The sequence below is a fragment of the Magallana gigas genome, chromosome 2, assembly GCF_963853765.1.
Source record: "Magallana gigas chromosome 2, xbMagGiga1.1, whole genome shotgun sequence".
Taxonomy (NCBI): domain Eukaryota; kingdom Metazoa; phylum Mollusca; class Bivalvia; order Ostreida; family Ostreidae; genus Magallana; species Magallana gigas.
The window spans coordinates 53,839,402-53,864,920 of NC_088854.1; the positions used below are offsets into that span (position 1 = coordinate 53,839,402).

General features: G+C 36.4%; 1 protein-coding gene across 2 annotated transcripts in view; it reads right to left on the reverse strand.

Annotated features, from left to right (window-relative positions):
* The window catches only part of LOC105331653 (discoidin domain-containing receptor 2), a 52,016-nt gene that overhangs the window by 12,722 nt on the left and 13,775 nt on the right, over nt 1-25,519 (reverse strand). For both annotated transcript variants that reach the window (XM_011433934.4, XM_011433933.4), the window contains exons 2-3: nt 9,571-9,676; nt 961-1,102 (exon numbers count right to left, since the gene is read on the reverse strand). In XM_011433934.4, the coding sequence (XP_011432236.3) occupies nt 961-1,102; nt 9,571-9,676 (248 nt within the window). The remainder of the gene's footprint in view (nt 1-960; nt 1,103-9,570; nt 9,677-25,519) is intronic.

Sequence of the window (25,519 nt, forward strand, 5' to 3'; positions counted from 1 at the left end):
GAGTTTATTGTATTTATTCATTGCACAGTGGAGACAGTTTTAAGACGACAGTAATTAAAGCAATAGATAAAACTTGCATTACTTGTTCCCCACTGATACTAAATTGGTGCAAGTTCTTATCACCTGGTTAAACTCCATTTTTATGACCAAGATACTAATTTCAATGTCTGGTGATATTTTTCAAAAGTACTGAATAACAACTTTGCACTTTATTGTTAATTCTTTTTTACACTGTATTAATCATTAAAAGACCCTAAATCTTGATTTTTTCTATTGAAGATGGGAGAATGTCATTATTGATCCTGCCCAGTTACAGGGACTGTGACCACTGGTATCAAATGAATTAGAAGTATTCCCAGTTGCTTTTAGTACCAATCAGTTCTACCATTTAATAAAGTTCTTTTGATCTCACATTGACAGAATAGAAGCTTCACAAAATCTCCATCATTAAACAAAAATCAATACTGATGAAAAAAGCTTCAAGATTTAATTAACTCCTGAGAAGTTGGCTTTCACTGGGGAAGTTTGGAGGTTTTCCTTCTTGAATGCCAACATTATTGGGTTACGAGTCCCTGAGATGGACTAGGAATCAGAATAATGAAATTAAGGATGCTCTCCTTTAGACTGAGGCTAAGACCAAATTGACAGATGTCAGTCTTAAAGGTGAAATGTATACAAGAAGAATCTCTATTTCTAGACACTCACTGAAAAGATGATTTAGAAGTTTGAATTGCATTTGAACTTTTTTCCTTTCTAAAAACAAATATTTCAAAATCGCACCTTGTTTTCTTTTTCAATAATAGACAGCCTGTTCGTTACTGCAACTATGTGCCAAAAGTGAAGAGATTAATGATGGAATGTTCAAAAGCTCCAAAAATATACCTATCCTTCACACTTTCTTGATAAAACACATCAACTTCACTAAAATTACTGGAGATCTCTCCATGGGGTGAAACCTACCAGGCCGTTTCCGAAGCGCCCCTGTGTTTCCACCTTGGTGATGACCATCAGTTTGTACAGATCGATCTGGAGATATTCGTAGGAATTCTTATTCAGGATATTTTTGGGGCACCACGCTCCGCCCTGCCACTCCTTTCGTATTCTGCAAGGGAAAAAAATTGTTCTAAGTTCATGGATCTGTCGTCAGTTAATGTTTTAATGTTTAAAAAGAAACAACACTGATCATAAATAATTCTTTGAAATAATACATGTAGATAATGAAAGTTCCAAAGCAGTTTAACTTAATGGGTAAATATGAAGTTCTTTGTTTTTTGATAAGGATTAATTCTCTCTCGTGACTCATTGTGACATAAACCATAATAATACCGGTAATCAATTCAATGCAAGTTATCTGATATAACCTAATAAAATGGTACACTAGAGTCAGAATTATATATCATTTAATATTCATGCAAAATTCATGCATAAGCAAATCTTCACTGCTTACATGTTTCTATTTCTTTTTTTTCTTCTTTTTTTTTAATCTTACTTTAAATCTAAAATGAGGCCATAATGCCACCTCTCTCATTTACTCATGGCAGAAATGTAAGCAATGTATCACGAAAAAGATTTCCTCAAAAATCAACTCTCCACTCAGTGTGACATAAAAAAACTCATAATATCTGCAGAAAAGAATATTTTACACAAAAAATATCTATACTGTTTAAAAATTTGGCAACTTATAGAAAAAATTCTATTAAAATGAGTCCTTCAGAATGGCTTTATATCAAAGGCGTGATACATGCAGACATGGGTTTTCACTTAAATCAATCTATTTTCATATCTGATATAATTTATGGTCTTTCTTGGAAAACATAAAGGAGGGAGGGAAAGAGAAACAGTTTTCGCAGGAACTGTGTTAACTATACTTGACAGACCAATTACCAACTGCTGAATATCAATTAAAGCTCTCAAAGAGAAAGAAGTCAAGACAGGAATTCTGTGCAGTTTGATGAGACTGAGGCAATACAAAGCTTGGTGTGATGAGAAACAGGAGGGGCCTCGGAGTGGGAAGTTTACTCTTTTATTCTCTCTCAATAGTCACTGCGTTTTGTTAAGAACTCGATGTCCTAAAGTCAACATCCAAAACGCACAATCCTTGAGGTTTAAAGAACCAGATCCGTGGATGAGGCACCTGATCCATCCCGAGTTCCAGTTAATGAAATACTAATTCCAGAGCTGTTATAAATCTACATTTATTGGAAAGTAAACAAGAAATGGTGCCATGTGCCAGAAGAAAGGCGATTTGGGTTGATTGAAAAATAACGATATAATTCAGTGATGACTTCACTGGCATTAAGAGAGATTTCAGGGCTTCCCCGACTCCATCTTCTGGAATTAATACACAATAAATACTCTGTAAGGCAGAAAATTGATAAATTTTTACCTCAATTTCCCTCCAATATCTTAACTTGATGTTCATAAAGACATTGTGGCAGCCATCTGGGCTATGTTTTGTTGATCAACTCACACGCTTCTTCTAACCCAACAACCTACACTCTGTCTCCAAGCACCAAATGGCCCTTATAAATATACCAATATTGTAAACTATCAAATCCACACAGCAATTTGTACCCTTTTTAAAATGAGATGATATTACCCAGCCTACTTCAAACCTCAACAAAGGCAAAGACAAGAAACCCAAGAAAGTCTGTATCCTCGACTCTATTCGTGCAGCCATTCATTTGGACTGTATAAACAACCAGGAGGAAATTAAATGTAGCTGACTTTCTAATCTGTCTCACATTCCCTGATCATGTGTTAAATGGGCTGTATAGAAATATCACATGAATTTTCCCGTAGCCATCACGCCAACCTCTATCACCAATGGCTGGGTGTTGACCAATTTCTAGGGAAACTGATCCATCATGTGACTTTTACTCACAGTCCCAGACTCATCCATTACTCAATATACCACTGGATCTCTGCTGGTCTGTCCATGGGGGACGGAAAATCTACAGGTAATTACCACCATCTATCACTCAGTCCGCATCGCATCCCGTAACACACAAATCGCTGCAGCACTTCACTTAACAGCTTCCGGCGACAGACAGGCGGCTAGTTTACAGTAATGGGGGACTACAGACCACCTCAGGGATCAAACCATCTACATCTATAGTGGTCTACAATAGGAGAGGGACCAGGAAAGGTGCTGCTGGTTAAATCAAGTACCGGTACTAAAATTGAAGCTAGAAAGCAGGGAAACACCATCCATTTGCAGTGGATAAAAAAATCATAAAACATCACAGCTTATGGCTGATTTTTTTTCACAAGGGAGATAATCCCATTTCAGCAGACTAGATGGAAATTCTGTCCTGGAGACTGTTAGAGATCGATTTTCATTATCTACCTGATTGGAGTTCAGCTACGGGTGACATAAAGAGACAAAACCATTATCCATGTATCTTGTTTCCATGAAAACAGATTCTATAAAGACAGTTAGCACAGGACCGAAACACATTAATAAACCATTCAGGTCTACAGGGTATTAGCAAAACAAACACTAGAAATAGTCTCTGTTCAACCAAAGCTGTCATGATCAAATATCTAGTAAATACACAGATGACAGCCGATTTGTATCGATAGACAAGCTATCACACAAAAAATCAATCCTCCCTTTTTATTGCACACTTTAAAGTATTAATATAAAAACATACATAACATAAAAAATGAGCTTACTTTTCATTACAAAGCAACAAAAAGGGCCATAAAGTGTTTGTCAGAAAGCAAAGGATGTGCCTTGAGCTAGCTGTGCCATTGTTAAGCATGGCAGATCATGAAGCAGCTGTGGATGCTATAAAGTGAAGGCAGCCAGTGCCAGCCCAACTGTATTCCAACAAGGTCAGCTGGGGTCACGGTTCTGTACCCTGCCTTGTCAAGTCATATTTTCTAATTACTGCATAATCTGAAAATCCTCAAGGGAAATGGTTACATCTGGAATAATCAAAGAAAACTGGAAATTTTCATAATTTTCCTGTCAAGTTGGACACTGGTCATTAACAGGATTTCTAGGGAGGGGATAAGCTCAGGTTTCTTTGCATTTTCCTCAAATCAAGGTTACCAGACTTAATGGGGTTTTCTGCTGCATGGATAACTATAATTAAAAGTCTCTTTGAAGCTGTCTTTAGTAATTCTTATTCGATTCAGAATGTGCTTGCCTCTGAATTATATATGAAAGGATTGAAATCCCATCTTCCTGGTGCAAGACTGAAGTTCTTATTACATAAAATACCACACAAGGGAAGACCTCATACCACAAATGCAATGTATTATACAGGTTGACATTTCTACCGATGTCAATTTATGCTACTGAAGTAAATTAAAATGCCTTGAGGTTATCTATAGAGATCCAGAAGAAGAAATTCCAAGTTCTCATGCTTACTGGTTTAAGAGTCAAACCTTTTCTTTTTTTCTGTAAAAAACTTTACTTTTCTACAGTAAAATGGCAGGACTTTTACGAACTCAGATGAAGAAGAAGTCACATGAACAAAGATCTAAGTACAGAGAGATAAATCTAAATCAGTGTAAGAAGACAGATGATGGCCAGACAGAGGTCTGTACTTTCCATGTAACAGTATACATTTCTGAACTCTCACTCTGTGAAGGACTCGTCTGATGACAGGCATGAGCCAGTCAGCAAGGATCAAGGCAATCCTAAGACATGTCAAGATCCCTGCACTAATCCCGATTAGCATCTCTGATGAACCCATGACAACCTTTGATCAACCAATATCAGCATCTCTAGCCGGGTTCTTCCTTGTTTGTTATAAGGAACACCTGGAACTCATTGTGTTCTAAATGACCCGTTTTTATATCTACTGTATATAATATGTGTTGAGACAGTGAGACACCAAATCAGATTGGCCATCGGAATTGTTTGTCATGTAAGGATAAAAAAAATAGAGTACATAGAATAAATGTTTAAAAAGTAAATTATTCTCTTTGTTTGTTATTAATAGAGTTTGATGACTCAGGTACTGGGAGAAATCATCAGATTCTGCAGTCTGCCACAATTCTCAACAGAGAACACTTGTACATCACTCCATACACAGCAAACTCTGTTAAACGCAGGGGTCTGGAAATTTTTTTTACTTATATCTTCTGTGTCCAATTCAATTTCCTAGCTGAGAAGCAAGGTCTGCAGATCCCTAATTTGATTTCTGTGCCTCAGTCCACTTTTGCTGACAGTGCCTTAATCCATCATCAATCAGACTGGCCACTGATTGGTGTAGAAATGGACGCAGGCTCGACAACTGCAGACTTATTAAAGGAGAAGTTCCAACCGAAATAAAATGACACCTTGACGGTCCACAATGCCTATGGCGTGATAAGCTTTATTACAAGAAAGCAATAACAAGAGAGGAGTCTGGCTGCTTCTAATGATTGCATGTATATCACCTTAGATATTACATCAGAATTGGTTTCCCTCCACAAGACCTCATCAGCTAATGAGTCAAAAAAGAAGATGCTGTTCAATTCTTAATGATCATTAGAAGTTACATAATGACAGAGTGAAGCGTTGCTAGGCACCCTAACAGCCATTTGCCTTCATGCAAAGAATTCCATTACACAAAACTATTTTCCCCCATTTTTTACAATGATAAACAAAAAAAATCAATTTTCTGTGTATCAATTTCAAGCAGTTCTAATTACAAAGATGTTCTGCTTTACCTGCCTGAACTTGCACATTCTGCTGTTTTCTTTACTCTGTGAACCTCTGTTAATTTCGGTCTCAGATCAAAAGCAGTCGTAATCATTTCTCAAATTCTAGGGTGACTTTTTTGCTAATTACCATACTTTATTAATGTTTGTACTTTCTGTATCCATCAACTGAACAATTCTGTCTCAAAAGTTACAAAAAAAGTTATTAATGAAAATTTTTCCCTTGATTTAAACAATAAATGTCGGCAAGACCTCAAACGAATTGGCGACTTTTGCAAGCATCATGGCAACCAAATAAATGTTTTACTCTGGATTTTGCCTAATTTCATTAATTATTCAAACTTTTTTTGTGGAATAGGCCAATAATTTATTGCTTTTTCTCATGAACTGCATGATCAAGAACAATCAAAGCATTTTTAAACCCCGTTATGAGCATCAAAGAGAATAGGTTTTATTATTAAAAGATTAAACAGAACAAAATCACAATACATTTGAATTTTTCATCTCCTGCCCAAAAATTTTTGGACAAAAAAACTAAAATACAGTCGTATTGTTACAAGAAAATATTTTAACACTCCTTGAAAATATTCCAAGCATGAGGACCCACACAATTTATCTGTAAAATTTATTTACAATGTTTTTTACTTTTACTATCACAGAGAATAAAACTGTCAACATGAAGCCGTATTTTGATCCTATTACACACACACAGGGGAAGATCTGCTCGGGAGGAGATGGAGGGATAAGGAGAGGAGGGTGATGTAGAGAGAGCGGGTCAGGGGGTCAGGGAAGAAGCCGTATAGTCTCCAGATAGACCAATAAACATGCTACTCATATCTCAGCTCCATCTCCACTAATGTACTTTGATGTTAGCGAGTTATCAATGAGGATATTTTACATAACCCGATGCTGTCACTTTACACAAAGATGGTCTTTTGAAATGATATTTTTAGTAATTTGATCATGCTTGCTGTGCTAAGCCCATCCAGAATTAATTTTCTACACGTGTATCAGGCAGACATTTATTATCTAGGATAATACATTACGTTTTATCTTATTTAATTTTCGCAAATGTTTGGAGACCCTCTGCTTTATAGTCATTAAACTTCATCATTTTCTTGAAAGTGACTAATTAAGATGCATGTTCTTTGTAGCTTGTTTTTTACCAACTTTCCGCTGTGAAATACAATCCTGGCCTTAAGTGAAATACAAACAGGAACCTGCAATCTGTTCAGTGCAGCCGTTCACTACCTGTTCTTATTAACAATTTTTTTTAATCCAAGATCTAAAACATCAAACATAGATTTGTACGATCAAACCAACATCAATTCGCAGATCCTGTTACTTTTTGGCCAACAATAAAGAGGTTATTATTATGCAGCCATGCTCAAGTTTGTATCTCTAGAATTGTTCAAAATTCTTTGATCAAATGCTGTGTTCAAGGGATCACAATTTCATAATATGCAGCCAAAAAGTTGATGATAATCTTTATATACATCCAGTTTTTAAGATCGACTTTCTTTTTTGCATGCGTAACATCCGTGACTAAAAAATAACTTCAAAACAACACATATAGCTGCGTATGATGAATCAGTTTTCCTGATTTTAGCAGGGTTGAAGTTTCACTAGATTGCATGCCTTATATTAGAGTAATTCTTGATTTATTGGATTGTGGTTTTAACAGAAAATTAATCTGGATATAAATCTATTTCATCTAGAACATAATTTCCCCACCTTTAAATTCAACCATGCAAGCATCAGTCAGCACTGGAATAAAATACCCCTCTGTAATATATACACATAAAACATATAGATGTAGAACTATAATATTAACATAATCCCCCCAACTATCCCGGTCTAGTGAACAGATGTGCAAATCACACACATGGTGCACCCATTCTTTTTTATCCTCCTGACAATAATGAGTAGAAAGTAGAAAAATCCCTCACAAAAAGCAGAGTGATGCCTCATTAGTCAACGACACAGTCGCAGATGCTGAATTCATATTGAACTCTGTACGTTTTATGACAAGGCATAGTCTCCTATATTGTGTCAGATTTTCTAGGCATGCTAAGCATGTATCCATATCTGTTCCTCTATTATTGAGGAGGCTTTCAGAGAACTTCAATCATTTACAATTTAGATGAGGCATTTTTTGAAATAAGTAATATCATACTTGTGGGTTAGCTATATGACTCATATTTGTTTTATTCCAGAAAAAATACACAAAGAATGTCATTTTTATTTTTTTGGGGTGGAGCTTTCAAGACTCCAAAATTTGTTTTCTAAGATTGTTCCTTCATTCCAAGTCAAGAAAATGGTGAATCATCCGATCCATCTGCAGTTGACAATAAAAAAAAAATTCCATGCAGTGTCTTTGTTTTCTGAGTAAAAAGGCAGTGCTCCCTAAGGAAAGCGGTGGTCGTTCTGAGAGAGAGAGAAGAGAACAGGGATAATTGAATTTCCCCTGACTGCATGTCAACGCACACTTTTTTAGCGGGCCCATCTAAACAATTAACACTTTTTTCGCAATAAAGTTTCATCATTTAATTCTGTGCGTCATGGAACACTGATTTTTTCCCCTTGCAATAAATGTTTCCTTTTATGGATAAACTAGCGAGAGACTAGGAGAAAAATCAATTGGGGAAATGTTTCAGGTGCGAAGCATCAAAGACCAGGCTTGAATTATCATGGATAAAAACATCATGTAGCATTGAAGCCTCCATACATCACCTTGCCATTATGAGACTTTCTGCCGACTTTATAACTGACATAGTACATGTTACATCCTGGCATTATGAGCGAGTTACATTTAATTTCTAGTCAATTGTTATCAACCTGTTCTTTAAGCAACATCATTACCATAGAAAAATTCTTTTGATGGAGTGTAGAGTTTTTCCCTTTGAACACTATAACTAGCACCTCTAACGAAAGTAACCATATGCATGACCTAAATTGGGGTAAATAGGACATTTTAATGCAGAGATTGAGCAAGGCATGATCAAAAGTAATTGCTAAAAGGATTTTCTAACTGTTACTTTTATGTTGAAGTCTGCTTTTACATTTCCTCTAGGCTTGTTCTCTCAAATTCCGAGTTTTGAAATGCAAATTATGTCTCCCTGCATTTTCCATAAAAATCAATATCATCAGCTTGAGACTTTGGTGTTATAAACAAGATGACAACCGAGATGCTTTGCAAACATTTTCCCTGACATGATGTATTGTAGAGAAGCTCTGAAATACTAAATGGTTCATCATTATCCACCACACGGGGAAAAATGTAATAGTCTTGTGGGAAATACAATGAAATGTCGCAATCTATCTCCATTTACATGTTTCAATTCCCACCTGCCTTCAGTGGTATATTGGATAACTAGAAAAACTGATGCAAACAAAAAATAACTGTGACATGTGCAGATGCAATTTGACAATCATTGGAGAAATTCCGGAGGTTCCCGGGGAGATCGCTGTAGTGTGACAACAGCTACGCTAGCAGTCATCAGTCATCTACACAATCATCTGATAGATCGCCATTAGTCCCTGTAGATATTGCCATGATCATTTTTAATATTACAGTCGTTAAGTATGCAATAATCTGATTACATGCCACATGTAATCAATACTATATATAGAGATAATTCTGTTAATGAATTCTAATAGAGGTACAAGAGAGAGCCCTTAAAACATTGAAATTTTTTTTATTCTACTGGACTTATGAGAAATTTTTAAGACCTGTATTTTTGTGAAGACTTTCCAGTCCTGCTAATGAACTCAACATGTGATCAACATCAGATATCTATCCTTGCAAGGAATTCCCAGTCCTCCTTGGTTATACATCCAAACTCATTATCTACATGTAACCTTACACAGACTATTACATGTATTACATGCATTAATTTAACAACTGACCTTGCACTCTCGGGTCCCACTGAGCCTTCTTTGTAGGAGGAGCTGGCGGTGATCGCATCATCAGGGATAGCCCCACTCTCCATACCCAGGGCAGTCTGACATTGTCCTGAAAAACAACACAAACACATTATAGCATATCTCAAATTTCCTACCTCTGTTTTATGCTATAAAAATGAATATCATATTTCATACACAGCAAGAAAGAACTGCTCAATATCTTTAATCTAGCTATATATATTTATTTTTTTTATTTTGGTACAGATCCAGCAGCCATAGATTTCCCTTCTGCATTTAGAAGAGGTTTGTTGACATGGCAATGCATTCATTTTACATATTCTGTTGATGTGTTTCTCAAGGCCTACACGTTGTTTAAGCTTGACCTATCCTACAAAGGCCACAGAAGTTATTAGTTTTTCATATGGTTTACTCTAGCCTGAATTTATCATCACACCAAGGGAGATGAATATAAATATTTACCTAAAAGTGTTCCACTTATGAATTATGTTTATTCTGAGGATATGCATGTTTATGAAGTCAGAGATATAAGCGATACATGCAGGAGTTTTATTTTCTTTTGTTGATATAACATTCTGATATAACATCCCCCATACATGCATCATATCTTTGGTCTATCTATTTGCAAGTGCATTGTCTTTTAAGCATATGGAGAGCCATTTAATCTTTGCTCTACAGGAAAGTCTTAAAAAGCAAACTCTTAAGTAAGTTTCTGATGAGATGAATGGGGAAAATTATGCCCTATTATGAACATCCTTGTGAAAAAATAGAATATTTTCAAGCATTATAATTCTTAGCACTAGCTAAGTGATACTTTTATGTCTTTGTTCAAATCAACTATGACAAAATGATGGAAGTTATCACCAACCTGCAGCATTTAAACACCTGAAATACACCTTATCAGATCTGCAGCCAATCAGAATCCAATCTGACACTTACAGTTGGTCTATCTTAGTCTTATCAACCAATCAACTATACATGCAGATGCCAAAAGTTGTATTGGGTCTGTCCGATCCCCCTGAATGATGGGGGAGATACAGGGCATCCTTGTCTCCCTGTCTGATCGCAGGGAGTCAAAATTACTTCAGACAGTGTGATAAGCTGCTCCTTATGAATGAAATTCATTACCACTTCAACATCAAAAATATCCCCAAGTGCTGCACTGGATGTCTGAACTTTTAAACCACCTGAGAGAGGGGCTATTTAGATACATGGAAATAGTGGGGTTATTCTTTAAACAAGAGAACACGTCAAATCCGTAATTAAACATATTCAATGTGTCTCTTTATTGGTAATCAGTTGTAGAACCAATACAAAATCGTTTCATCTCTGTTTGCTGTGGAATTCAGCAACTAAATAAACCATAAAAAAATGATAATCAAACAAATTGGGCAGTGGCCTCCAAGATAACAGAACATGCTACACTGTGTTCATTGTGGAAATCAATTGATAAATCCTTAGAATTGTTTGGATATCATTAAAACAGAGGTAGGAGAGCTCTATAATTATGATGAAGTGACTTAAAAAAACAGTCCCTACAAGTGCGATCTCCTACGAGCTGAGAGAAATCGCGAGGGAGGCCTTAAGGGGAAAACAAGAGGAGATAATTCTGTTGATGTCTGCAGTTTGATATGCTTTGTTTCCCTTTGCTATTACGCCTAATGGAAAAAAAAATATATGATCAGAAATAGTGCTAACATAAAAAGTTTCAATCTCAGTTGATCAAATCAAAAAGTTATGTAACAGAGTGCAATACAATCAAATAATGGAACTTCACATAAAGTTCCTGTCTGTCTGTCTCACTAATGGCCCACAATCTATATTCTATTCAAGCAGATCAGTTTGGTGTGCAGAAAGCAGGCACACTGAATAAAAGTGATTAGTTAATAAGATCAGTGTGTAATAAAACACATTCATCACAACAAAATAAACTCATTAATACACATCATGGTGCACATTAAATGCACTATTACCCGATGTTCTATGTCACTAACATAAAAGACAGATTATCCATCTGCTTTTATCCCCACAAGTCCAAGCTTTGTTTTTGAAATTAATTTTGTTTTCAGAAAATGAATTTACTGCAATATATAATTCATTTTCTTCATCACCTTTGGGGCATACTTTGGAATGGAAAGATGGTTAAGGAAATTAGAATTGGGAGTCTCAAATTCCGACTGCCAGGCAAAAATCCACCAGAAAAGTTTGAAATGTTTGACTGGGGTAGTCAGAAAACCCTACTTAACCCCAAAGGAACAATCTTTCTAGTCTTCTGTCAGCCTTTTCAGTGACTCTCACAACAATAGTTTTGTGTTTGGGCGTCATGGGTTCAGCAGACACAGGATGCAGAATAACTAATGCAGGGAAGGAAATATGAAAATGGGGTGTCTCATGAGGCTGAGGCATGTTGGGATGTTTTCACATGATATCTACAAACAGTGCAGGCTTTAGTATGTGTCAAATCTGGCAGGAAAATTAATGGGATAATAAAAGTATTAAAACTGCTCATTTTTTGCCTGTCCAATCAGAGGGCAGCCTATGATGGATCTGCTCATTGCGGTTTTTGTAGCGAACCAACGGTTTTTCTTTTCAACCCCTACAACACTCAAGACACCTTTCTTTCCCTTGTCAATCATCAGCAATAGTCCACTTTCAAAAGCCAAATAGGCACCCCTTGTGTCCTATTCAAATGTCTCCAGCGCACCATCCAATGGGGTGTAATCAAACATGTAAATCAGGGATTCTGGGCGCACTGGTTTCCGATTTCCAGGTAGAAGAAACCTGCTAAGGTGCTCTCGTAAATCAGGCCCGTCAAAATGCTCTGCATGCCAGGCCGCTAACACAGCAGCCATACAAATCCACTAAATGAATTCTTTATTTTGCTATGATTGGTATCTATAAATTTGATTTCTGTCTGTGCGGAGGACAAATTTATATACCCCTGATAAAGATCACAGAGGTCTTTAGCCAGTTAGCTTTGCCATGGTGCTGAAAACCAAAGGGGTATAAATTGTAGAGTAACGACCCATTAGTTCTGTGTGTACCCTTTAATTCTCAGAACCAATTAACTTTTCATGCTTGTTTTCCATTATTTGTACTTAAACTATTTTACATGTATCATTTTTTTGCTCATAATAATACTCGGAGTACAATTGGTAAATCATATTTGACAATATATTATTGAATTTATTTTAGATATTTGATACAAGTGCTCTTATGTGGGATATAAACATGCAGTTGCTTTTGTATTTTAAATTTTTTATTTTTATACATGATTGAATGATGAGCGTATAATCAATCAATTACATGTATCGGCATTTCTCAGAGGCTATTGGTTATCATTAGTCAAGCAAAAATTGAAAACCAAAGTCTCATGCAGGGAGCTAAAACATGCTTCCGCTAAAAGACCCGATACCTGATTTCAAAAATCAGAATGACTCCAGGTATCAAACTAGCTCAATAATTAACAACACCGCATTGCACTTCATTTTAAGCTGTCAAGATAAATAACAAATTCACAGTGCCAGTAATTGTTTTTTTCTTTAACTGATCCACAAAATATGTACCATGGAAAAATCAATTTCCACGAAGTTTGCATGGTCTCTGTGCATTACCCATAGTGAATTATGCAAGTTTGGAGACATTAACTGGCTTTCCACTTTTCATGTTACATTTCTTTACGATGCATTTCTACAAAATGTACACTTTGTATCATTTATTTAAAAGGTTCCATCCACCTAACACACGATTTATGAGCAGATCCAAGCTATATTAATGTTGAAATACAGAAACGGGCTCTTTCACTCCGACACTAGTGTTATGTTACGGATTCAGTACCAATCATTTTATTCCATTTTTCCCCATTAGCAATCAATATTGGTGCTCTTCAAATTATTTATTACACATTTTTCAGTTCATTTAACATGTCCCCTCTTATTCAACATCAGACAATTGAAATACAGTGACTTGTCAAAGGTTATGAATAACAGAACAGCTGGGTGCATTGTTAAATAGTATTTACAGCTCCATGATTACTTTTAGCAATTAAAACAGTTTTCCATCAGCTCTTAAGGGTGGATTTGAGGTGATTTTTTCCTTGAAATACATCAATGTGTTGGACAGGAATCAAAGATTCAGTATTTCTTTGCCAGATCTAGGTCCTAATTTTACTATCTTGCTAACAACATAAGAGGCTTAGCCACACATCTACCAAGTGTTTGATGTTGGCAAACTCATGTGATAAGTGACAATTGCATGTAGATTTGGAGGTGTTAAAAGATCTTATATTGAGTGTTTATTAGCAACATTTGAAGAGAAAAGGATTTCTTCAAATAACTCTAAACATACAGTCCATATTTCACACCCAACTACAATCAGAATTGACTTCTCTGGGCTTAACAAGGGATCAAATGGACACCATTACAGCAATGCCAATACAATATATTGCGGTCATAAATCACATTCAGAACTTACAGTTTTATCAGCTCGCAAGACAACATTTCTCTGTAAAACTAGAGATAAGGATACAGATATTTGGTGATATCAAAGTCTTTTAATGATATTCAAACCAAACCATCTCTTGCAACATGAACTACCTCAAACAATGATACTGTAGGGATGCAGGTGTAGAAGAAACTCCAAAACCAGGTCTTACACAGGGTAAAAACCAAATCAAGCGCAACAACAGGGGGAAAAATAGCTGTGTGCCAGACCTAAAATACAAGGATTTGCATAAAAAACATAAAGAACAGGAAAAATTTAACAGGATTTCAGGAGTCAATCTTGGCGTGCATTTTGTTTTTCTGCTCATGTCCTGTACCATGTGCACCTGGTAACATGCTAGCTGGTCCAGATAAGAAGGCCTCGCTATTATCACCGACATAAACCTTCATGTGTAGGTATTAGCACAGAGTTATCAGGTATGGGGAGATAACTGACCCTTCCTGGAGCCAGACGGGAGACAGTCCGGTCACATTACACAAGTAAATGTAAACCTCTAAGCTAAAGCCCCGGAAATGTGTGCGCTTACTAAATAAAAGCATTAATTATCAATTATAGCACCTGCATGAACAATTTTCTTGCCCATTTCCTTCTTTCTCATGCTTGAACCACTTGTGAAATCAGGAGGGATTTTTTTCCCTCATTACACAAAATACACAAATTTTATAAAAACACTGCTTTGTGTGCCAAACATTTACAACCGTGGGCAAACAAAGACTACTCCCATGAACGATACTGGCATTCCAGCATTGACCACTAGGGGGCCAGCGCAGGCAATGACAGCCAAACTTTATGGCTGGTCATTTGTTTAGCCACACGTTGGTGATTTATGTTGGCCCTCCTCTTGTATGGCCTCACAAGAACTCACTGTTTCATGCCTAATTTACATTGATTGAATAATTAAGTGGGGGGCATCTGGAGTAAAGTAAAGGTCAGATGACCTTAGAAATTGAGGAATCCCCATTCCTCATTGTACAGGGGGTCTCTTTTCTGAAAGGTCTTCATTACTTCTAAATGTGTTGTGTCCTAGCCTCACTCTCATCAGAAAGCCATTTAGGAGATAGCAGTATCCATTTCCTCTGAAACCAGAGGAAGGGGGGAGAAACAAATAAAAACGACAATGATACAAAGCACAAAGATGCCATGCAAATGGCTGCGCATCTCTACACTTCCCAAACAATTCTTTTCATTTCAGGACAAAAAGACCTTCAAAATATCTTAAATGAAAAAGAAATAAACCATTCTTAATTGCCTGTAGCTAAGATGAATGAGCATCCCTTGGTTATTTGGGAAGAATCTTGATTTTTTGTGTGAAGTTCTTGCCAAAGTGAACTGAAATGAAGTTGATTAGCCTGCCAAATGAAACAAGCCTGCTTGAAAATGACATGAATGAAAACACGGTGCCAGGACAGAAGAAAGGATGGGAGGGTTTCTCTGTTTTCCTTATCACAATTCCATCTTCCCATCTTTCAGCAGCTAGCAATTCAAGAGGTAAAGTGGAATGTGCTGGTGTGTCAATGCAGACCTCCAGACATCCTCTAATGAAGCTCTGATTTATTTGAGGCTGTGAAATTTATTCTAATCCCTCATTACCCCAATATTGGATCTAATGATTGCAAGAAGTTTGTTTAGATGTTTATGCAAGACTTCAAACACTGACAACTCTTTTTTGCGCAGGAAACAGTTTCAGTGTGTAACCATTTCAACAGCAAGTTTCAGCCCACCCTTACCACTGAATAAATTAAAGGAACGAAATAGCATCGTTTACTGAAAACCATCTAAATTTTTGGAGCTCTTTGAAAAAAATACATTACACTAACAGGGGACATCTGTGTATTATAGATTGGTCCAACACTAGACTGTTACAGTGAACAAAGAACACACTCTAAAACTTGTCAATCCATGACAAAGTACAATGCTTCTCGGAAACAAATTAAATTCCAGTCCCCACAGTCAAAGAAGGATTTTTACAACTTCTGCAAATTAAGCCAATTTGGGCATCCTTCTCTGTAAATGCCTTGCTTTGAGAGATGTGAATGACAATTAGAAAATAATAGTTTGACAGTGTGTCAATACTTGTCACACCTGCTTCACAGCTTCCCAGAATCCTCTGGGAGAGTATGGCTCCTTGTAAATGTCCATCTTGGAAGACTCAAATAAAAATGAGTAATGCCACAGCTACAAATTTTCAAAATGTCAATATTTGTCCACTGGGGGACTCCAAAGTACAAAGATGTGTGGCCTCTATATTACCACACAATAAAATTCTTATTCAGTCATTAAGTTTCCCCTTCAGAGGACTTCAATAATGATATATAGTTCTATGGAGGATGTATGCAGTAAATCTGTCCCACACAAAGCTCTTAGGATGTCTTCACACCGGAACTCATTAACGTATCATAATCAAGGTGCATGGCTTTCAAAGGGTCAATAATATTCTTATTGTAGCAGATTTCCACCTTTTCAGGTGTGACTGACTCTAGAAGAGCAAACAAGTTTAAGCACTAACAAAGCGCTTCAACTTTGTGTGCCCTGATGTCCTCTACCTTGTGATCCAGGAATTTGCAAAAGGGTCTTAAACATTTGAATGAGATTATGGTACATCAAATGTTCCGAATGATTCCCAATTATTTCTGTCCCAAGTACAAAATTTGAACAAGTCATACTTGTACCCTGAAATTTTTAACTTCCACCCACTTTTCAAGTGGTGGTGTTTTTGTATCTGATTAGTATTCTAATCACACAGGATGTTGTCAAATATATCAATGTCAAAGAGACATAGAAAGAACCATCAGATACCTTCCCTTATTTACCACCAATTCAGTGAGGCAACCAATAAAATCATGTGAGTTAATTAGACAGAAATGTGTTTATGATATTTCTATTTGATTAGTAGACAGTAATCTACTGAGTCTCTCTGTGATAAAATCAAACAAAGCTACCCCATCCTATTCCTGAGATTTTTTTCACCAGCCTGTGATGCCTATAGATAATATCATTAAAGGCTTAAGGGGCATCACCTAACCTCTGAACTCTGCTGGGGATGTCCATATCAAAGGCTTACTTCTGTTTCTGATTCTGTCCAACACACAGCCAATAGCCCCCTGATTTATTAAGACATAATTACATGTTTCGTCTGCTGATTCCCCAGACAAAATAAAACACTTGCAACAATTGCAGAAGGAATAATGGCTATTGCAGGGAATTTGGGGGGTAATTACTCTCTTCTAGGTGGCATACAGTCATTGCAGTAAGGCAAAGAATGCCCAGGACCAGATGGGGGAGAGGGAAAGAACTGAACATTTATATTTCAGCTTGAATGATTGAAATAAATTGCCTTCTTTAAATTCCCTCTATCAACATTTGCATTATCTTTGTAATTTTCATCACTTCCTTCCTACAACTTTCCCCCATTGATGAAGTAATTTTGTTGTTATGCTTCCATGCATGCTGATCATTTCTCTTGATTTAATACTGGTGATTTATCAGTTAATGGCTGCCACAACAATAACCATATTGCTCCTCTAAACACTACCCTGCATTGGTCATTGAGAGATTTTTCCAATCTCAGCATCAGGGGACGTGGCCACTGTCCATCTTCATTAACTGTCGCTAATGGATGCCGCCACTCGTGACAAGTGAAACCTTTCACAATGGCGGCATGATGGTGGCCCTCACTTGGAGACTGACTCTTCGACTCCATCTTGCCACTATCCCCACAGCTTTGTCGAATTGTGACGGACAGGGAACTCGTAGAAAGATAACCAGAGGTCCTTGGACCCTGTTATTATACCCGCTCCTGGTGATGGGCAGGTCAGCCAAATGCAGACAAAGTAATTATCAAAGTCACTGGGACCTTTCTCTGCATGTCTTCATTTCCCCTGCAGGTCTTCCACTGATCCCAATGATTAGGCAAATCAAGGTTTCAAGATGAACCAAGGAAAGATCCATGCATTGTAAGGATTAAGTCGTTGTATGCATTATTTAGAATTTCTTAAATTTTCTTTTCAAACAGTAAGGTGGTTCTATTTCTCTTGGAAGAATGAAAGCTGCTGCTGATATAATTCAGAGAAGTGTGGATGGCCTTATTCCGGTAGAAAATTACATTACAGTCCCTATTTGCTGTCTGTCAGCATCTTGTAGGCAATGTCTCCCCTGACAAATCAAGTTCTGAACACAGAATGTGACAGGACAGCTTTTTGTGCACTTCATCACATTCTTTGCCCAGCAGACATCCCTAATTTTTAGGTCACTTTTCATCAAATTACATAATTAGCAGTAACATAATCTTCTATTATACTCCCTTTCTTAGAGCCAGAATGTCGCAAGAGGATGGAAATTCAATCAGTATCCTTACTGCTACTGGCCATTAAAGTACCAGGGGTGTTAAAGCTCCATGGCTGCATAAGATCTATTTAGACCAATAACCAAGTTTAGTGTGCTACAAAGGATAATGCAGGCTTTATATAGAATCAAATTTATCTAATTTCCCTTGCTTTTCTCAGAGAGGACTTATTCAACTAACTGTTTAAAACTTGCAACTTGTATGAATTTGGTACAAAGTACACTTCACTGATAAGTAATGAACAATCAACAAACTTGCACTAATTAGCATCTGGAAGGTTGCCATCAATTTCAAAATTGCTATCAAAATTGCACCACACATTCTGGAGAGGGAAAACTATAAAGTGTCTAGAGGGAAACAGAATTCAGTCACCTAGAAAGATAAAGCTGCATAATGACTTCAGAAGCAGTCTATTGTTCTTGTGATTTAGACTTTGATTTCTCTGTATCAATTAATTAGACAATACCCCCACCACACACCTTATCAATCGGTGTAAAGCAGAGCCAGAATAGCCGACTATACACAACAAACCTTCACGGCATTACTAATCAGTAGCAGATTTGTTTATGGCATCTAATCTTTTTCATTGTGAAAATTTTAAGGCTGAAGGGGTTTTTATTCATTGTGAAACCACTTTTCTCAGCTTTCAGTATTGTATTACTGGTAACAGTCTAACAATCACCAATTTGTGTTCCCTGCTTCTCCCGTTAGAAGTCCTTGTTTGGGAATAATGTTCATTGCTCCACCCCAATCCATCATTAGCTTTAACTCCTTTTAAAATTAGCTACGCAGGTAGATATGTATTTCAATCTTTCTTTAGTTTTAAATCCCTTATCAGTTAAAATATTGAAGGGCCTTCAATTCCGTGGACATTTGAACACACACATAGCTACCCTAATGAAATCTTTGGCTCTTCAAAAACTGGCCCCTCTAATTGGCAGGATAACCAAGCTGGTATGGCTTTCTATGAAAATATTTGCTTTTATTCTTCAAAGGTAACAAAATTAATTGGGAGAGAAAAATCTGTTAACATCTTTGGCAGAGAGAGGTATCTTGTTGGGGGTACTTGCTGGATTTTTGTGAAATTCCCAGATAATTTCAACTTTTATACTTCAAAATAGGGACTTTTTTTAATGAATTCTTTGATATGAGACTACCATTTTCACTGTGAAATTAACTGTTTGCCTGACTCAACTTCAGGTGAATAAGGACTAAAAATTTAAACCATAAAAACTTTGAACAAGTTACAACCCTAGTGTCAAGGCTCTCTAAATGTGGTACTTCACACAGGCACTTAAAGCCTCCCGAAAGCCTCAATAGTTTATCAGCAATAAGTATGTGAAGTGAGAACACAAACTTCAATGTGTGGGAAATTCGGATTTTGATGGTTTTAATGATGTCTGTGTGTGACCCGCTCTACCAACTTCTTATTGTGTAGGTCTACCTCAATACACTGACCATAATAAACCCTGAAAAATCACCAAGTAATAGATTTTTAAGTACTTCAATTATTCTAGAAGTATTCCCTAAGTAAAAAAGCCTATATATTAGGCATACTGTCCACATTCCAAATTCCATTTATGTATCCCTTTTGGAGACAGCTGGGAATAACTAGAGATAAAACAGGTTGATCAAACCCAATAAGAAAGCATTAACAGCACCAATGACAATCATGGAAGCTTTGGCTTTATCAGATGTCAGTATGTATCATTTCTGCAAATGCCACATCCACCCAGAATTTGCAGCCAGAACAGATTGGGCACTCTCTGACTCCCTGAAAATGACATGGTCAGTTGGCACTGGGCATTCCTACTACATACTAGTTTCATTCCAGGGTCTTATTTCGGTGGAAAAACAAGAACTCTTGACAGCTTCTGACCTACAATGCTGACAGATGTGGACAGAAACAGGCAGAAGAAAAATTAATCCTAGCTGCGATCTGATCCATGGTCATCCATTATTCAACAACTGGCCGGTTGATTCATGACCAATACAATCAAATGCTAGAGAAACATGATAAAATCAGGGTCACTTCGGCCCTACAGTAGATCAATTACTGGATCTCTAATATCATTGCTATTTCATGAACTACAGCGCAAAGAAATGGGAATGAATTAATTCAAGAAAAAGGTGCAGAGCTGTTTGGCGTTCATTGTTTGTTTTGAATTGTGTTAGCTTTTTAAAAGTTAGATCGGGAGGACAAACAAAGTTTAAACTTCAAAAACAGCATGTGTTCATTTTCCATGCTGTTTTCCTCACAACTGAATTTCAATTTGTACAAGGAAAACAAATATTTGTGAGGTTTTTTTCTTTTTCAATCACCTTACACTTTGTTCTTGCCATAAAGTTGAAAATTTCAGGTTTCTATTAGGTAAAGTTTTCACCACAAGTTTATGCTAATCAGAAATTTTCTGAACATGAGAAATAAACTTGGGTGCAGTCTTCACGTTCTCACAGAAATAAATAGTTGGCAATGACTGAAAGAAAGGGTTAAAACCCATTAATTATCAAGTTTAATTCTAATTAACAAACAATTACAAATTTTCTCATGTGAAAGTACATTTTCATACCTAGGGCAAATGACTGCCGAGTTATAACAAATTCCTATATTTATATGATCATGTTCTTCCAATTAATCTGAATGGAAAATTGACCAATGTTAAGCCAGTGCAATATTGCGTATGCCAAAAAACGACTCTCGTGTCTATTCATAAATACGATTCATCAATTAGGCCACCAACGGTCTCTGAAACAACAATAGTTAGGTACAGGTAAACACGTCCCCTTGACATGTAGCTAGAAACATGCATTTTTTCTCTACATTATGTGTTATTAACATCACCCCAGTCTAACAATCATCATTAATCATTTTCTCTCTCTCAACAAGCTATTTTTGTCTATATGTGTTGATTTTCCTGTAAAACAGATTTTTTCCTAATTTATTTCGACACTTTTCTTTAATTTACTCTGCAGAAATACATGGGATTTCTTGGGGGGCTGAAGATTTTTCTATTTTTGAATGAGTAAACAAAAAATCAACAACAACTTGAAAAGCAAGAAGGGCTTGGTAATTATATTGTCAGGTCTTGATTGATTTCAATCCTCATACAATCGTTTGAATTTCTGCCATACACTTTAATAAGACTTAACATATCAAGTTCATCTGTAACAGGAATTTCTGCCTTTGTTATAACAGGGCTTTTTATCCTATTCTCCATTCTGGTCGAGTACACAGCAACTATATGATTAAGTTGTCATTATCAAATACCGCTATCTAATACTGCTACAATATTCCGGGGGATTAGGTAATGTGCCTCTCCTTTCCCCCCTCTGATACGGGTAGATCCATTTCACTTTCCTCTCTGTAATTCAGTCTGCCAATTTTACTTTAAAAAATTTTCTAAATTGAATTGCAAGGGTTTCAAGTGACGTGATTGTGATATCATAATGTGTACATTTCATCTCCCACAAGCAAACGTTGCCTTGGTTTTGTAGAGAGGAAATATGTAGAGACTACATAAAGGTTATTCTTTCTAATAAATCACCTTTTTTTGCTAAAGACATGTAAATGATCATTAAGATATGCATCCAGTAAAGTAAACCTGCCACTGGAGCTTTGCACTTGTCAAATGGAATTAAAAAGATGACATCGCCAGATTTCAATGCATTCTAAAAATACTGGGGCAACCCTCCTAAAGCTTTAGAAACTCTTCCTTTAGTATATCAAGGACAACTTCTGCCAATTATTTTGCTTCTTTCACTTCAAAACCCAAGATGCTTGTCAAATCAAAAGACCACTAAATGAATGAAAAGTTGAAAACGATTTAACTCTGGTGTGTGATCTATTAAAAATACATGTACAAAGTATTTGTAACTTTATGTCAACTTATAACTCTTAAGTTTGAATCTCCACTGGTTTTAGCTGAAATGCTACCAGCAAGTGACTTAGATAAATTACTATTTTCACAGTCTTTAGATGCGCCTTGACACTGTAGTGTTGAAAAAGTAAGATTAATCATGTTCATAATTCATCTGGACAATCTCCAGTGGCTCCGAATCTGTAATAATATTTGCTGTGCATGCTGACCAAAAATTGAATCAATTGTCCGACACTTCGTCGAGAGCATGTTAATATTTGTTCCCATATTCTAATCAATGAAATGTAAACACAGGTACTAGCAGGGTCCACTTTTCCACAGTCAGAAACCAGCGCAGCAGAATTGGGACAAGAAATGGACAAACATGTTTACCCAATTTTAAATTTCAACTATCCAATTAACTCCTTCAAAGCGACTTGCTAAAAACGAAGCACAGGTGCAGATCTTTTCTTTCTCACACTGTTGGTCAATTTTATCAACCTGGTCAATTTTTTATCAACTTACCAAGAGAACATAACATATGGCAAAGAAAAGCATTGCACGGGCAACAGGTCCTTATATTCCCAGACCCAAACAAAATTTTCATATCCGGACTGAAACTTAGAACAAAGAGGGACATTTTATGAATTTCAATAACCTTCCTTTTGACAGGTGGTTATAATTGATGCTCCATCAGGGCCTGTTGTAAATTATAAATTCAATGGTCATCTACTTTCTTTGCTATTAATTTCCATCCCTATCCTATATCAGTGTTTATATATGTCACTTGCTTGTCACAGAAGCTGACAACACAAACATTTCCTAGACAGATCTACATCCATTTCCCCATCACTGAAACAATCCTAACACTGATGACCAGTAATTTATGTTCTATCATTTATTATAGAACCACATCTATTGTCCAAGTTTGTTTATACCAAAAGAAAATTTTGATACGCATGGATTAACTTTTCATACAAAATAATGTCGAGGTCAAATATTTTGCTTCGCAAATTCTTGAAGAATTTAGGAGATTTTGCTTAAGAATTGACTAAGGAATTGTATTACACTTTCAAAAATATGCAAATGCTATAAAATCATACAATGGTCTGGTATAAATTATTCAGATTTCTTTTATCACTGTTATAGCCACCATAAAAGGCCACCGAAAAAATCTGATTACAATTTTTTACTTGCTGATTATTTTAAATTTTATTTCCATCAATGTTATTCTGTATTGAGGCTTTGAGATTTTAATGCTGTTTATAGAAATTTCATTATGAGTATGTAACATGAAACCCTAGTTAGAATATACAAACTTTTAACAAGACTTGGTGAACTTAATTGTTTTAAACTGAAAACAGTTTTTAATCACCTTCCATCACATTTTTCTTTGTGAGGAAGAGATACTGTAAACCAATCAAAATCGGTAAGAACTAGACAACTGTATTCTTCGCTGTAGGTTTACTAGTGAGAAAAAACCCATAAAAAATCTTGTATTTATTTCCCCGTTTCAGAAACACAATCTCTGAGTTTGTAATTAATCCAAACAAGTCCCACTATAATAGAGTTGGGCATGGTTCTTCAACGACCATTACTAATTCAGAAAGATGATAGGTTGAGCAATATTAACTGACCATAGTGTACAGGTGTAATGATGATTAAACATGCACTGGAAGTCAACGACTGTTTTATGCAATTGGCCGAGATTAGAAGGAACTTGACCTGGAGAACAGGTGTGAACCACTGCTGTTGGTGTCCAGTTTATGACTCCCCATCAATAAAAAGTGGTTTACTAGGCCACACACATGCAACCCTTTGATATTACAAATTAAAAGTAAACTGCTCAGTCATATGCATGTATATGTACATGTTATTAAGTCCAAACTAGCTGGCACACTTCACATGAAGATATTATTAATTAAAACAAGGGAAATGATATCCCCATAGACTTGTCCCCTATACCAGTATTCCACACCATGTAGTGATTCATTAAAAATGCATGATATGTAAATCAAACTTTGAAACAAAGGAATTCAATTTCCAGAATTTATTCATCACATGATAAAACTTAAGTGATATCTTGAGGTGTCATTTCTCTGCAGTACAGGACACTTGGGTCTGCTCTGGACATTCCCCAGTAGGCTGTAAGTGGGCTCTCAAGGACACTCCCACAGCAAGCATACCCACTTCCCTAACTCAGTGTGGGGCTCTTCAGACAGTACAGAGTTTCTACGGTGACCAAGATTAATTCTTAACTCTTCCTCCATGTCATGTGGTAAAACTTAACTTTCTTTAAACCACTTTGTGTGAATCTTTCTTCCTGTTGATGTCACCCAAATATCAATGCTGTTCTACCCAGTTATGTAATCATATTCCTGTCACAGAAAAAAACATCCCCAGGGGTGACTTTCCCATTTGAATTATCATTTATAATATTTTGACACCAAAGTTACCCAGTCTTTAATCTTGTTTTCTAGACCACACTAAGACATATTTGTGTATCAATGAAAAATCTCGACTTTGGCATGCATTGGATAAGAAGAAATTGACAAATGCCAGGAGGGTTCCTGTTCTCCATGGTACCAAATGTCCAAGCTCTGCGGGTCACTGCCAGCCCGCTGTCAGCTTCTAATGTCAGCCGGTATACCGAAAGGAAGTGATCAACAACTTTCTAACCACAGAAAAAAACCTAGTCTACTTTCTCAGGATGAAACGCCTAAAAAGACCAAACAGTATCAAAAACAGGGGCAGTGTATTCAAACATTCATTGATATCCCTCCCATTTTTTTTTCAGAATTTCAAAAAAACTTTAAAACTGTTTTAAGTATTTGTAAAGGATCCTCAATCTTGACAGAATAATCCTGGCATGTCTACATTAATGATTGATGGGGCCTTGTGATCTTTAAATATTTCTAGTTAAATGCCAGATTGTATAAAGATTCACCACCATAGTCAGATTAAATACATAATTCTGATCAAATATGTGTCTTATAAATTCACTAAAATTCCTTTGAACTCTCTGCTTAATTGGGGGCTGCATGAAGTTAAATCAGAACTTTAATCTTAATCTCTGCACTTCTGAATAAGGCAAGGACATATTCCCCTGCAGATACTTGTATAAAAGAGAGGTGGTTTTTTTGTACAAGACCACTTTGAATTATTTCCAGGTGGCATTACCATAGATTCAGTCAACCCCAGCAAACTTCAAAGTCAGCCTCGTTTGATGCCA